The 14,931-nt window shown below is 44.4% G+C and overlaps 2 protein-coding genes across 5 annotated transcripts; one reads left to right on the top strand and one right to left on the bottom strand.

The window, feature by feature from the left end:
* Positions 1-889: 889 nt before the first annotated feature.
* On the bottom strand, positions 890-11,042 carry znf646 (zinc finger protein 646). 4 transcript variants are annotated; one of them, XM_014158951.3, is made up of 4 exons: positions 10,745-11,042; positions 6,346-9,125; positions 4,846-5,973; positions 890-4,603 (listed from the first exon to the last, which is right to left on the bottom strand). In XM_014158951.3, the coding sequence occupies exons 2-4, from the start codon at positions 8,919-8,921 to the stop codon at positions 3,703-3,705; spliced, it is 4,605 nt and encodes a 1,534-aa protein (XP_014014426.1). In that variant the 5' UTR covers positions 8,922-9,125; positions 10,745-11,042; the 3' UTR covers positions 890-3,702. The 4 variants fall into 4 exon arrangements, with proteins under 4 accessions (XP_014014426.1, XP_014014425.1, XP_014014424.1 ...); XM_014158950.3 differs by lacking the exon at positions 10,745-11,042 and adding an exon at positions 10,335-10,450; XM_014158949.3 differs by lacking the exon at positions 10,745-11,042 and adding an exon at positions 10,244-10,447.
* On the top strand, positions 10,941-14,734 carry znf668 (zinc finger protein 668). Its single transcript, XM_014158954.2, has 2 exons — positions 10,941-11,042; positions 11,660-14,734. Exon 2 carries the CDS (start codon positions 11,684-11,686, stop codon positions 13,655-13,657), a length of 1,974 nt encoding a protein of 657 aa, XP_014014429.1. The 5' UTR covers positions 10,941-11,042; positions 11,660-11,683; the 3' UTR covers positions 13,658-14,734.
* The last annotated feature ends 197 nt before the right edge of the window (positions 14,735-14,931 follow it).

Raw genomic sequence — 14,931 nt, 5'->3', positions numbered from 1 at the left:
CCCCTGTAAAGTTGTTTGTAAAACCTCTGACACCAGCTGACCAATTAGATTTGTTACTGAGAAATCATTTAGGGCTCTATTCAATCTGTATCGGTGAAGTGGTACAGATTGTGCAATAGCAGTGTAAAAGTAATTTCAGATTGAGCCGTCATAAGCAGCATTTACCACGAATGCAGTCTCCGCTAACGCGGAAACATAGCCTTTAAATTTCAATGACGCCGTAACGCTAAACTTCCATATTTGGATTGAATATTGCCCTAGTGAATGTACTTTTGTCGTCTGTTTGGGTTATGTACATGGGTTAGTGTAGTAATAAGCATTGTTACAAATGAACTGACTTTTGTGTGTTATATAGAATAAAATTATGAATCCCGTAGATTTGATGTATAAACTTTATGGCCTAGATTCAATTCGTAGCACAGAGCCATGCTATAGCACGATTGAAATTTGAAGGCAATAATCCCGCGGTCGTTTGTGCTACAACACGAACCTTCCGCTCTACGGATTGAATCTAGCAAAGTTGTTCAACAACTGTCCAAATGCACACATTTTGCACTCACTACAACCATGTACTGTGTTGCATGGATACAGGCTTTGGTTTGGAACCAGGTACTATTGTGTGTAGGAAGCAGTACGTTTTGGAACCAGGTACTATTGTGTGTAGGAGACAGGTGTTGGTTTGGAACCAGGTACTATTGTGTGTAGGAGACAGGTGTTGGTTTGGAACCAGGTACTATTGTGTGTAGGAGACAGGTGTTGGTTTGGAACCAGGTACTATTGTGTGTAGGAGACAGGTGTTGGTTTGGAACCAGGTTCTTCATGTTTAAAAAAATTAATAATTTAAACCAAGTTTGAAAAGGACATGAACTCAAATTACCAACACAATGTATTTTAAGTCATTTAATTTTAATAACTGATTTGTTAAGTTTCTAATTAGCTAAGTTCATAGTACTAACAAGTAAAAATCTACATTTCAAAGTGACAAAATATATACAAGGTTATATAAATAAAATATTTCAGACTTGAGTTTTCAAACACTAAATTCAAATCATGTGGCATATGCTTTTTATTATACTATAGCCAATTTAACAGTAACTTCATGTAAAGGAAATTCTTGCTATGAATGTAGAGAACCGAGCTAATGTTTTATTTAAAATATTGACATAACTGTGGGAGATGCACATGACACATGTACAGAACCGGGGTAGTCATGTCAAAACAATGAGGCGTATATTAACAAGTGCCAGAAGAGATCATAGTAAATCTGACACCTTCCCACTTGCAAGGTTTAAACGGAGATCAACTGGTAACATTCTCTACACGCGGACCATTTAAAACGTTCATGGCTTAAAATACATGTTGCAATTTCATGTAATTGGGGTACGAGAGCCGAATTACAGAAATGAACCATAATGCATTTATTGCCAATCCAAAAACAAATAAAAAAAGACTGTCTCCGTTTAGATGTTGGTAAGTCTGCCATCACCATGCAAGCTATTCTAAGTGTACAGTAGTTCTGACTTCTGCAGTAACCTTTTGTGTGAGTTGTAGAATCTCTGTCAGGATGGCCATGTGGTTTGTCTTCTGAATCAAGTAATACAATTTAACCCAGTGGACAAGCATGTCGGATACAATAATGAGAAAAAATGTTATCCACAAAATGGGAACTTACTAAAATAACATGTATTGGCAAAATGAGCACTAAACGTTTCTAAAATGGCAACCTATTGCTTACAATATTGGTAGAATGGGGAGAACAACTTGCATGCATCTCGACTGCTCACATGCAATTAGAATTTGAGGTGTTTGAAGCTGACGCCTTATTAACAATGTGCTCATGATACAGGCCTAGAGAACTATAAAAGTTGTAATTATTACAGTGTATTGTAGCTATATGCTATAATTTCTCTTAAATAAACTGTGAAAGCTTTAAATATCAGTTTCAGGAATTGGCAAGGCTCTTTGATGAGGTATTTTATACATCTTACCGGTCCCAGAAATATTTACAATTCATAATATATGAAATACAAAGGCATAAAGAAAGCAAAGAAAAACACCTTGTGGTGTACTGATACAACACCCTCAAACAAAGGCCCTCTGCTGTTTTAAACCTAAAAAGGGCCTCTGCTTCCTACTTGTGTTTTCCCAAACATTTGACATTACAGTGTGACTGAAAAATAACTGTTTTGTGTATGATAGGCACCTTATTGTTTTCTACACTTTCTGGTAGGAATAGTAAACCAAAGATAAACGTGTAATTATGTAAAGGTTAAGTTATGACCAGACACCAAACCATTTCACAAATAGTGGTGATCAACACCTGCTTCTTGATAAACGTAGCGGTCAACATGGTTAAGGTCAGCAACCAACGATATTGACTTTTCTAACACTTAAGCTCGTGTTAGGTTGAGTATTTAGAACAAGATTTCATAGATTCATCTCCACCTTTTCAAAGTTCTAAAAGAATCCATAATACATTTCAACATAAATAAAATAACCATTAAAATGAGAGAAATAGGAGACTAGGATTTCACGGCACGATAATTCTACACTTTTGACTTATTTTAAGGACTAGCACTCAAACGTGTTTTTAGAAGTTTGAGAAGTCAAAAGCATGCGTATGGTATTGCAACACTCATGCAATTTTTAAAAGGGGGGGGGGGGGGGGGATTATGGACAAAAGGCTACAATTCTTATTTCAACAAGACATGGGTGAGAAATGACATGTAAAAAAGAAACAACCCAGACACCGATGATTATCTACAATGCTTTGCACATCAGATATTTTCCTTTTAAAGATGAAAAACCTGAGTGCTAGCAAGACCATTATCCTGGGCTTACGCATTCCTACCTGTATTGGAGTTGCACCAATTGAGAATAATGGAATTATAGATTGAGGAATTTCCATAGACGCTACATAGGATATTTCTTTAAAAAAAAGGAGGTTCTCTTCACATGTTAACATTCATTGAAAACTGCGATCTATCAAAGTATACACAGAAAAATAAATCAAAAGAACAGGAATAAATTATTAAATACGTCCATTTAGCATACAATGCCTCAAACATGAACCCAAATACTATTAGCATTATTAAAACCATTTACTTGATTTCATGATTTCAGTAAATACCTTTGATATCATCCTCTGGGTAGGACTAGAGGTCATCTCCCTTACAGCGACAGGGTTGTCCTTATTGAAACCACATCACAAAAGGTCAATTGACCACTTCTCTCTAACCTATGGCAACACTGAACAGGATTCAAGGGCATATATACAGCCCACACTTTTGATGAGCACAGCAGAGAAATTAACCTACGGAGGCACAAAACACAGTAATAGATAGCAAGAGGAAATAAATCATGACCTATAGTCTTCACTCCTATAGCACTAAACGATTCAATGGCTTTGTGCAAACATTCAATCCAATCTGGGACTTTGTGTCACAATCCCTACTAGAGGTAAGATTGGAATTCCTTCCACGAGTCCAAAAGTGTACGACCAAAACAAAACAAAATGTTTGTGAGGCAGCTTTGAAGAGCTCAGCATCAAGACTAAACGCTGTCTCTACTGGGGATTTGAGGAACACCCGTCACTTTACAATTACTGATAGGGGCCCATGGGAGACTAATATAAGAAGTATTCGACTCTACAATGGTCTGAGGGGTTGAACAAAACCCTCACCTTTTGAATCCCGACTCGACTCAGAGAAAAGAGCCCATGTCCAAGTCCATGAAACTGTTAGCATCCATGTTGAAGGAGGACTCATAAACCTGGGCACCGCTCTGGTGCATCTTTTGGTGGTGGCGCAGATTTGACTTGCTGGAGAAGCTCTTGTCGCACAGCAGGCAGGAGAAAGGCTTCTCTTTGGTGTGCATCCTCCGGTGGCAGATGAGCTGGGTGGACACGCGGAAGGCCTTGCCGCACTCCAGGCACTGGTAGCGCTTGGGCTCCGTGTGGATGCGCCTGTGGTTCTTCAGGGCCATCAGGTTAGTGAACTCCTTCTGGCACACGGAGCAGAAGAAGGAGCCCGTTTTGTGGCTGTTCTTGTGGTTGAGGAGGGAGCCGGCGTGACGGTAGGTGCGGCCGCAGTGCTCGCACACGTGGCTCTTCAACCCTGTGCAGTGAGCCTCGTTGCTCTCCTGCTGGTCCTGAGAGTCGGGCATGCCGCCGTGCATGTGGGCAAACGCCGGTACCAGCTTGGGCATGCCCTGGATCCCCACGGGTTGGTCCAGTCCCGAGCCCCAGCCTAGGTTGTCCTTTAATTGCATGCTGTGTTGTTGGTAATGCCCCTGGGCCCGGTGGTGCAGGTCCTGATGTTGCTGGTAGCTGGCCGGGTTGGGGAAGCTCTGATGGCAGGGGCTGCAGACCAGGGTGCGTTCCTTGGAGTGCACCTCCATGTGGCTCTGCAGGTGGGAGACGAGACAGAAGGTCTTGCCACAGTCTGGGCAGCAGTGGCGCTTCATCTGGGAGTGGACCTGGAGGGCGATGGGATCGGGGAAAGTCTGGAGGCACAAGGTACAGTGGTGGAGGTTTTCGGAGTGTGTCTTTTTATGGTTGAGCAGGGAGCCAGAGTGGCGGTACGAGCGTCCACACAGGTCACACCTGCAGTAGAGACATTAAAATCCCTGTTCATGAAAATAATTTACGTTGGGCATTAATTGGCAAAGAAAACCATGCTTTTACTAATAGAATATAAACTGAGGAAATAATGACAGATTTACCCTAAAACTAAACATTAAAAAAATAGCCATTAAAACCATGAAAACAGAAGGGAGAATCATTCTAATAACATCCAGGAAGAATTAGGACTTACATAAGGAGTTGATTATGAGACAGTAACTCACATGAAGCACTTGTCTCCACCACCATCTCTGTGATAGCTGTCACCAGCTTTAGCCGAGTCATCCTGACCCCTGCTCTGGCAGCGGTGCCTCTTAAGCCCAGACTTGCCCTGGAAGCTCTTGCCACATTCTGGGCAGCTGAAGTGGCTGGCCACCCTGGTGTGGACCTTCTGGTGGTTATGGAGAATACTGGCCAGCCGAAACGCCTTCCCGCAGGTCAGGCAGACATGCTTCTTCTTCTGTGTGTGAATTCGTGTGTGGTTGCGTAACGCCATGGGGTTAGAGAAGGGCTTGGAGCAGAACGTGCAGCTGAAGTGGCCGGACTTATGGGTGTTTTTATGATTCAGGAGACTGCCTGCGTGGCGGTAGCTGCGATTGCAGATGTTGCAGGTGAACGGTCGCTCCTCTTTTTTCAAGGACGTGCTCGTTTGTCCATCACTGCCCTCTGATGAGTTTGCCAGTGACCCGCAGGTATGGGCTGTGAGCTGGTCTGCAGATACAAATGTCAGTCTGCACTGCTTACATTTAATGTTTCTAGCGCGTCTGCGACCACTTCCCCTGACCCCTCCAGGCATATCCTTTCGGAGGTGTGCGCAAATATGGTTAGACAACTGCTTCTTTCCCCTAAAGGCCTTACCACAGTGTTGGCAACTGTGCTTTTTAACTGAGAAGTGGATGCGCAGGTGGTTCTTCATAGCCAGTTGGTTGGAGTAGGTGTTGTTACAAACAGAGCAGTAGTATTCACCCGTCTTGTGAGAGTTCTTGTGGTTGACCAGACTTCCTGCGTGCCGATACGTTCGCCCACATTGGTCACAGGAGTAGGGGCGAGGGTCGCCTGCCCCCTCTGATTTGACCTCAGTCTGAGACGCTGTCAGAGCCCCTTCCCCCACACTGGGTTTCTTTAGGTTGAGGGTTGGCCTACGCCTTCTGCGGGTGGTGGTGGCGGCTTGATTGGCAGGTGCATTTAACGAGTGCATTCCTCCCTCTGACCCGGTCCCATTCATTTGCATGAGGGCCTGAATCTGATTGTTGAGCTCCTGTATTTTGGCCTTGTTCTCCTTGTGAATTCTTAGGTGGTTCAATAGCTGCTTCTGTATCTTGAATGCCTTCCCACATTCATTGCATGTATGCCTAGACGAGGGGACAAAGAGAGAGGATAATCCTGTTTACAAAGCACAGAACATTTGAGCATGAATGAAGTTATGACAAGACACAAAATACATCTATGGCAATAGCAATTTTATAGGCAATATATCCTTGGATTCTTTTACAAGTACATAAGTACTTGTAAAAAATGCTTGCTGTTAGGGCAGGGTCCAATCAACAGCAAATTCAACTATAACAATGTAATAACTAAACCTTGGTATGTAGCAGTACAAATTAATTGGGTCTACCGCATGTCTACAATGTAGCTTCTCTGGTTACATACATGATGTCAAATAACATGGACATATCAGTAGAAGACAACTTTTTTCTGCGTTAGCAATTACGTTGAGCAATTACCTCTTAACGTCAAAGTGGGTCCTTTGATGGTTCTTAAGGGCCAGTAGATTGTAGAAGCGCTTCTGGCAAACCATGCAGCGGAATACTCCCATTTTGTGGGACTTTTTATGGTTGAGAAGGGAGCCAGCATGTCTGTATGCTCTTCCACACTGATCACACTTGTACTGGCGATCACCATTGTCCAAATCTGCTTTCATTGGTCCTAATTCTTTACCGTTGGCAGAGTTGCCCATTTCAGTTCTCTCATCACCAGATTCACTTTGCCCATTTGCTGTACATTGATGAGTCTCAAGATGATGGTAACTGGTGCAAAATGTACCACAATTTCCACAGATGATGCTGTCAACTTCCTCTTTGTGTCTAGCTCCATTACTATTGTCCATATGTACGTGTTTAGCGTCATCTGCTTGTGCTTTATGGTGCGAGAGCTGATGAGCAAGCATGTCCTGCTTCTTGGCAAAACTCTCTCCGCAAGTACTGCAGATCATCAGACCCCCATCCACTTGCTGTCTCTCTCCGGGGTCCTCTTCTTTTTCAGCCTCGAGGGAGGACATGGAGGAAGGGCCAGAGCTTGTAGGAGTATCGTGGGATTGAGTGTGGCCACGAAGATGACTCCTCAGAGCCCTCATGCTTGTGTAGCGGTTCCCACACACTGAGCATTGATAGAGCTCTCCGTCATCATCCTCCTCCTCGCCATCACCACCATTTAACTGCTCCCCATTCATGACTTCATGGAAGTTGTGTTCACCAAAGTACCTTTGCCCAGGGCTGCCATTCAGTCCCTGGAATTTTATATGATCCCCTGGATTTCCCATGGAGCATTGGCCATTAGTGTCCTGGAAGGTTAGGTTACTGTCATTTGACATGGCCTCCTGCTGCTGTTGTAGCTGGGGGCATATGTGCGACTTGATCCCTGCGATGTCCGCAAATGTTTCGCCACAGTCGGCGCACATGTGCCTCTCCATCAGGTGTTCGTCGTGAGGTAGGTGCACAGTTCTTTCCTGAGGAAAGGTGGAGTCAAACTTCTCGTGGGATGATCCTCCATTGTCGTGTTCACCCTTGTTCTCCTGAGCGAGCGCCATCATACTGCTAGCATCACCATCCTGAGAGGAAAAGCAGGCCTGCTGGTTCTCCAGTGTCAGGGGCTCGGGAGACAGCCAGTCTCCTTCAGAGCTGAGGTTGAAGGAGGACGGATGGGCCCTGTGGATGCGGATGTGGCTGCGGAGGGCAGCCATGTGTGGGTAAGTCTTGCGGCAGATGGAACACTGGTAAATGCCAGTCTGATGAGACCGCTTGTGGTTGATGAGGCTCCCTGCGTGCCGGTAGCTTTTGCCACAGACCTGGCACTTGAAGCGGCGCTCAACATTTTCTGTAACTGAGGACTGTTCTGCCTTCCCTAGAGCGTCAGCAGAAATCTCTGAATCCAAGATTGTGGGCTCTTGCTGAGTGTTCAAGGTGGATTCGTTACTGGAGTGGTCAGAGTATATTTGAACATCGTTGATCTGCTCCCCCTGATTATCCATCGATGGAGTATTGTTTAGAGGGGGTGAATGAAAGTTTGAGTCAGGAGAATGAGTGACACTATGGTCATAAGTGCCATGATAACCCTCAGATGAACCTTGAATGTGCCCAAATGACATAGAGGAAGAATTATGCATTTGGATGTGTTCCTGGAACTCATCATCATTAGGAAACATCACTTGACACAGGTGGCAGAAATGTACAGCAGCCTCCCTGTTTGAGGGGGAAAACTGCTCTTGTGCTGTGCCTGCGTAAGTGACTTCCGTGGAACGGGTGTCTGGCCCACTTCTGGACTTGTTATGGGTTCTCTGGTGACTATGGAGGGCAGCAAGATTATTGAACTGTTTGAAACAGATAGGGCACTCAAACATCCCTACTTGGTGAGACTTTTTATGATTGATCAGGCTTCCATGGTGTCTATATGACTTTTCACACTGATCACATTTGAAAGGTCGATCCCCTGCTTCGTCAGAGCCTAGGTTTTCACTGTAATTTGCTGAGATGGGGATAATCTCTGCCTCCTCCTGACTAAGGCCATCATCAGATATAATTTCCATCCTTGTGTCTTGCTGGTCAGCCACCAAGACCAACTGCTCATGAAGGTCTTCATTATCATCAATTTCATCTCTATTCTCAATTGGAGAATATTCTGCAGCTGCCCTCCTACCGGCTCTCCTCTTTGACTGCCTGGATAGATGGACCTTTTGATGGGTGGCCAGCTGAGTAGCTAACCTAAAGGCCTTCCCACAATCCATGCAGGAGTACTTCTTCTGCGATGTGTGGATTCGCAGATGGCTCTTCAGGGCCAGAGGGTTTGAGAGCTTCCTAGCACATACTGGACATTGAAAAGAACCCAACTCGTGTGTTTTCTTATGGTTAGCGAGGCTACCTGCATGCCTGTAACCCCGCCCACATTCATCGCACTTGAACTTGCGATCTTCCTCTTGCTGGGAGTGACTATCCATGTGTTCCAGAAGGCTTGGCATGTTGGAACACACTATGCCACAGTGTTTGCAAGGGAAGCCTTTGGTCCTGCCAGGCTCTTGCATAGCCATTACAGGATAGTACTGCACATATTTGAGCAAGATAATTGAGGGGAAAATACATCAGATTCCCAGCTCCTCTGTATAACAAGAGCGTATCTATTGTATTGTCCAAATAGGAAGGCAACACAAGAATGCGATTGGATAATTTAGTACCACTCCATTGAATATGAATTTAATTTCTGGGGTAGAAAGGCTGCAGGTACATCATGAGGGCTGTGGGAAAAATGTAAAACAGATCTGGTCATTTGGCATAATTTGCAGTCAATGTATTATTTATTTAACTATGGGATAATCATGGCCTACTAATGCAATTGGCACAAACTTTTATTCAAAATGTACTTTACTGATGCAACACCTGTATTATTTTTCATGAACATGTTAAAGGGGTCAGCGGGTAGCTTAGCGGTTAAGAGCGGTACGAAACCTTGTGCCGATTAGGTGAAACATCTGTCGATGTGCCCTTTGAGCAAGGAACTTAACTCTAATTGCTCTTGTAAGTCGCTCTGGACAAGAGCATCTGCTAAATGACTAAAATGTTAAAGGCTTGGTGTGAGACTTACTATTGAAACAAGGGTTGTCTCATCTGGAAGTATACAATTCAAGCAGGCAATGATACATTAGAGATGAAGTAGACCATATTGCTGTAAACTGGACAGTTGTGGTTTGAAACAAACACTTCAAATTATTACGAATTTTGAAGAACCATAGGGTAGTTTATCACAGATTGAAATATGGCTAATAAACAAGGCCTAATATATTTAACTCCGCTCAAATATCGTGTTAATAAACTCTCCATTCATCATATGCAGCTTCATACAGTGTACAGTAGCAATACTTTTCCTGTTTGGCCTAGCGACATAAAATGTCGTTAACGTTACCGTGAACCGAATTACCAATTGTCTTACTTATTGACATGCAATTTAAATGTATATATCAGAATTGACTAAATTTAGGAATTTAACTAGTTTGTTACTTGTTGGCTAGCTCGGTCTCAAACTATCCCAAAAAGATTTTGTCCGATTCAAGTTGAAAGTGGCTAGCTAGCTAGCACATACAGCAATACCCTGACTAGCGCGACAGCCAGCCGCATAGCTATGTCAATAATGTGGGAAAACACCACCTTGGTCAAAACAACTTAAAATGTCAAATGGTTGAATTCCAGTAGCTACATTTCATGTGTTAGGTCAACACACGCACTGCTATGGAAAAGTTGTTGTTTTGCGAGCAATCCAATGCTGGATACAATAGCTGCTAGGTAACGTTAGCAAGTAGCATCATCATGCTTAGCTAGCTAAACAAACATTGCAGCAAAAAGCGATTCTCTGTTTTACCATCCATTTCATTCGTGCGTCCTGTCAAATATATTCTGTAGTTTCTGATGTAACCTATGGCATTTTAATCCAGGTCAATGTTTTTCCTCACCACAAAGCTAAAATGTTATTGATAATGGACAAGTCTTCTTCAATTGTCTTTTTTTCCTCCTTCATTCCGTTCCATTACACATTCTTCCTACTCTTGTTGCTAGGAAACAGGATATGTGTACCACTAAAATAAGTCCCCCTTCGTCGTTCTGTCATACGCACATAACTGTGCGTTGTCTACAAAACTATTTGTGGATTTGTCATGTAAAATTATATGATGGACTGGTACGTAAACTGAAATTTAAAACCCTTCTTAGGTGACTAAAACGTTTTCCATCCCAATTAGGCACTAGCTCATTCAAAAATTAACCCATCTGCGCGACATCAACCATCCATGCAAACGATGGAAACATTTGGCAAAACAGGAGCGTGCTATTTAATTACTTCCCCTCTCAATAGAACACCTCTTACCTGCAGTTCTTCAAAATAAAGCCATTCATGCGGTTCTCCGACATCTTGCTAAGTGTAAAATACACTACCGTTGGTCAAATATGAGAAAATCCATAAAGCCAACGTTTAATATTTACAAGAAATTGTGACCCACGCAAGTGCTGCACTGTTGCACGCTCGAGAATAGCACTCTCGTCATGGTCCTAAAGCCGTCCTCCTCCACCAGCACCAATCATAGGGCTTCACTGTAAACGCAGTTATTGGGGCTTCATATCTGGACACTTTAACTGATCCTTAATGCCCGAACGAAGATAAAAAGGTAAGCAATCGTTTTAATATTATAATACACATTTATTCCAAATACAGATGCGGAGCCATCTTATGCGAGGATGACCCCAGAGGGCGAATGAGCTTGTTCAGCCGGTCCTAAAGCCAGCCATTTTGAGTTTAGCACAAGTACGCTAAAATCGCTTCAATTGCCAATTTTTGTTGAATTATTGTCTCATGATATATGCACCCCAGTAATAATTTAACATGGAAAACGCACGTTATTTTTTCAAAGAAATTAGATTTATTTGAGATTCGTGTTTTTCATGCCAACTTCCTTTATAACAAGCGTTTAGTTGAATTGTCCCTGAGGTCCTAATGCCAGCCATTTTGAGATTTACCCCTCCACATTATTAATGAAACGTTGCTTCACTAGTTTCCCTCTGCTACCTAAGTGTCTTTGTCATGTCCTCTCAGCCAGTACAAATTATATTTGAAAACATGATATAAATGATCTTGGATCGAGTTTTCAATCTGCTCACTATTTTATATGATTGTAAAATCATTACTGCCTACTGAACATTTCCCAAGCTTGATTAAGAAATGCATGACTGAATGTGTCATCTTCAGATTTACTTATGTCTTTTTCTTATATTCTAATTTCCTTAGCATCACAAGCATATAACTTAAAGGATGGCCTCTCCACAGCCTGGCAGCCCACCACCTACAGAGCAAGACACCCTCCTTGCTGAACCGAGTGAGGAGAGCAAAGAGCTGGAGGTAGAGGAGCCCCCTGTAAAAAAGAGAGGCAAAGGCAGACCTCCAAAGAAATCCAAGCATTCTTTCAAGTGCTCTGCCTGCCAGGAGGCTTTCAGTAGCCCCTTGGCTCTCCGGAGCCATAAGCTGTCTGCCCACAGTAAGGAGCAGCAGGAGCAAAAGCAGCACACATGCTCTCAGTGCAGCAAAACGTTCCACAGCAGAGCCCAGCTCTCCAAGCATCAGGTCTCTCACTCTGCTCAGCGCCCCTTTCAGTGCGATCAGTGTCACAAGGCTTACAAGACCCCAACGGAGCTACGCAACCACAGCCGCTCCCATACAGGGGAGAAGCCTTTTGTCTGCACCGAATGCGGCAAGACCTTCATGCAGGCCATATGCCTGCGTATTCACATGACGCAGCACAGCGGCGAGCGGCCATATTCCTGCCCCCATTGCTCCAAGAGCTACCCCACTCTGTCCAAGCTGAAGGTGCACCTGCGCTCTCACACGGGGGAGAAGCCCTATTTTTGTGCCGAGTGCGGGAAGAGCTTTGCCGACCCCTCTGTTTACCGGAAGCACAGGCGCAACCACCAGGGCCACCGGCCCTACTCCTGTGATAAGTGTGGGAAGACGTACACTGAGCTGAAAGACCTGAAGAACCATGAACGGTCTCACACAGGAGAGAAGCCCTACCTGTGTTCAGACTGCGGCAAGGCTTTCTCCCGTTCCTCCTCCCTGGCTTGTCACCTCCGCATTCACTCCCAGAGCAAACCCTACCAGTGTGAGCAGTGTGGCAAAGGCTTCACTCAGCTCTCCTCCTATCAGTCTCACCTGCGCACTCACTCGGGTGAGAAGCCATTCCTCTGCCCGCAGTGTGGGAAGATGTTTTCAGACCCTTCCAGTTTCCGCCGGCACCAGAGGGCCCATTCAGGGTTCAAGCCCTACCCCTGTGACAAGTGTGCCAAGAGATTCCGGCAGCCTGCTGACCTGGCCGTGCATCAGCGGGTGCACTCCGGGCAGCGGCCCTACAAGTGTCAGAGCTGCGACAAGGCGTTTGTGGCATCCTGGGACCTGCGGCGTCACATGCTGGTGCACACAGGGCTGCGGCCCTTCTCCTGCACGGAGTGCGGCAAGTCCTTTGCCGAGCGCTCCAGTCTCAACAAGCACCGCAGGGTGCACTCCGGCGAGCGCCCATTCAAATGTGACCTGTGCTTCAAGTCGTTCGTGGTCTCCTCCAGCCTACGGAAGCACGAGCGCACTCACCTGGCTGAGAGGCCTGCGCTGCTACCGCAGCAGGCGGTACCTGAGACAGTTGCAGCAGTCTTCCTCGCTCACACCTCCCTCCCCCAGTTCTCCTGTTCACACTGTGACGTCACCTTTGGGACCTGGGAGGAGGTTCAGGCCCATGAGGCTCTTCACACTGTCTCCCCTCTTTCCACCACCGTGGCCCCCCTACCCATGGGCCCACACGTATGCGCCACCTGCCGGGAGGAGTTTGTACTGCTGTCTGACCTGCAAGCCCACGAGAAGATGCACCCCAAACCGCGACCCCACGTCTGCGACAGCTGCGGCAAAGGTTTCCTCAACAAAGCCGGGTTGCGGAAACACCAGCGGATCCACTCGACCAACCGCAACCACGTCTGCCCCCACTGTAGCAAAGCCTTTCTGTTTGCCGCCTACCTCCGCAAGCACTTACGCACCCACCGCGACCCACTGCCCACCTTCCCCCTCTCTGACACACACATTGCACACACAGAGCCTCTTCCCTCGCCACCTCCACCCATTGAAGTTTCCTCGTCTACTCTTGAACCTGGTGCAATTTGTCTGACTATACCGGTGACGATTCCAGTGACTGTTCCTGTGACCTTTCAGACCACGCCCATGTATATCGATAAGGAAGACCGACTCTGAAAAGACCATAACTGTTTGTGTTGAATGAATTATGACTCAACAGCCAGATGCCTTGAATATTTTTAACAATAGTATGGTTAAAAAATGGCTTAATTCCCATCCTTAAACAAAGGTTATTGATAGCTTATTGATAACAATTTGAAATAATGAGACTTTTCACTTTAAATTGCCCTCAACTGTCTTGTGTGTAGGATGACATGTATTTGTGATTTAAAATGTGCTATTTATGCTATATAATGTACATTATGTTTTATACTATACAAAACCTGACATCTGTCATCAACTTATTTCAAATTTCATTATCATGATTTGTTCATAAGAATGTATTGTTTTGTGTCATAGGCTATACACTGAGTATACCAAATATTAGGAACACCTTCCTAATATTGAGTTGCACCACCCCGTTTGCCCTCAGAACAGTCTCAATTTGTCAGCCATGGACTCTACAAGGTGTCGAAAGCGTTTCACAGGGTATGCTGGTCCATGATGACTCCAATGCTTTCCACAGTTGTGTCAAGTTGGCTGGATGAACTTTGGGTGGTGGACCATTCTTGATAGAAACGAGAAACTGTGGAGAGTGAAAAACCCAGCAGTTTTTTCAGTTGACAAACCGGTACACCTCACACCTACTACTCTGTTCAAAGGCAACTTAAATATTTTGTCTTGCCCATTCACCCTCTGAATGGCACACATACACAATCCATGTCTCAAGGCTTAAAAATCATTCTTTAACATGTCTCCTCCCCTTCATCTTCACTGATTTAAAGTGGATTTAGCAAGTGACATCAATAAGGGATCATAGGTTTCACCTAGATCCACTTGGTCAGTCTGTCATGGAAAGTGCAGGTGTTCTTAATGTTTTGTGAACTCAGTGTATATTGATTAGTGTGTAGGCTAAGCTACTAATCTTAATTCCACGGTTAGGTCATTTATGTCTAAACAGGCTATAACATTGTTCGACTCATGATATTAAGTCATGTTTTTTTTTTCTCCATGGACTGTTGGGTATTTTGATTTCTATTCAGTTCTCATAATTATTGCGATGGAATATGTAAGTAAACAATTTACTTAATAGCATTCATGGACTGAAGTTGCTTTCTTGTGAAATGGCTGTTTTTAAGAAAAACCTGAATGCCTAAATTGACCTGTCGGAGAAGAATCATCATGCCTTATGCCTAATAATATGCAATTACATATGACATAGGTTCAGGGTATATGATAACATCATATTACAGTTAGACTCAAATACATATAATAGTTGCCTATTGTATCAT

This window comes from Salmo salar, chromosome 19 (assembly GCF_965601325.2).
Source record: "Salmo salar chromosome 19, fSalSal1, whole genome shotgun sequence".
Classification (NCBI taxonomy): domain Eukaryota; kingdom Metazoa; phylum Chordata; class Actinopteri; order Salmoniformes; family Salmonidae; genus Salmo; species Salmo salar.
Note: the sequence above shows the minus strand (reverse complement) of the source record. Positions and strands in the feature narration are given on the sequence as shown.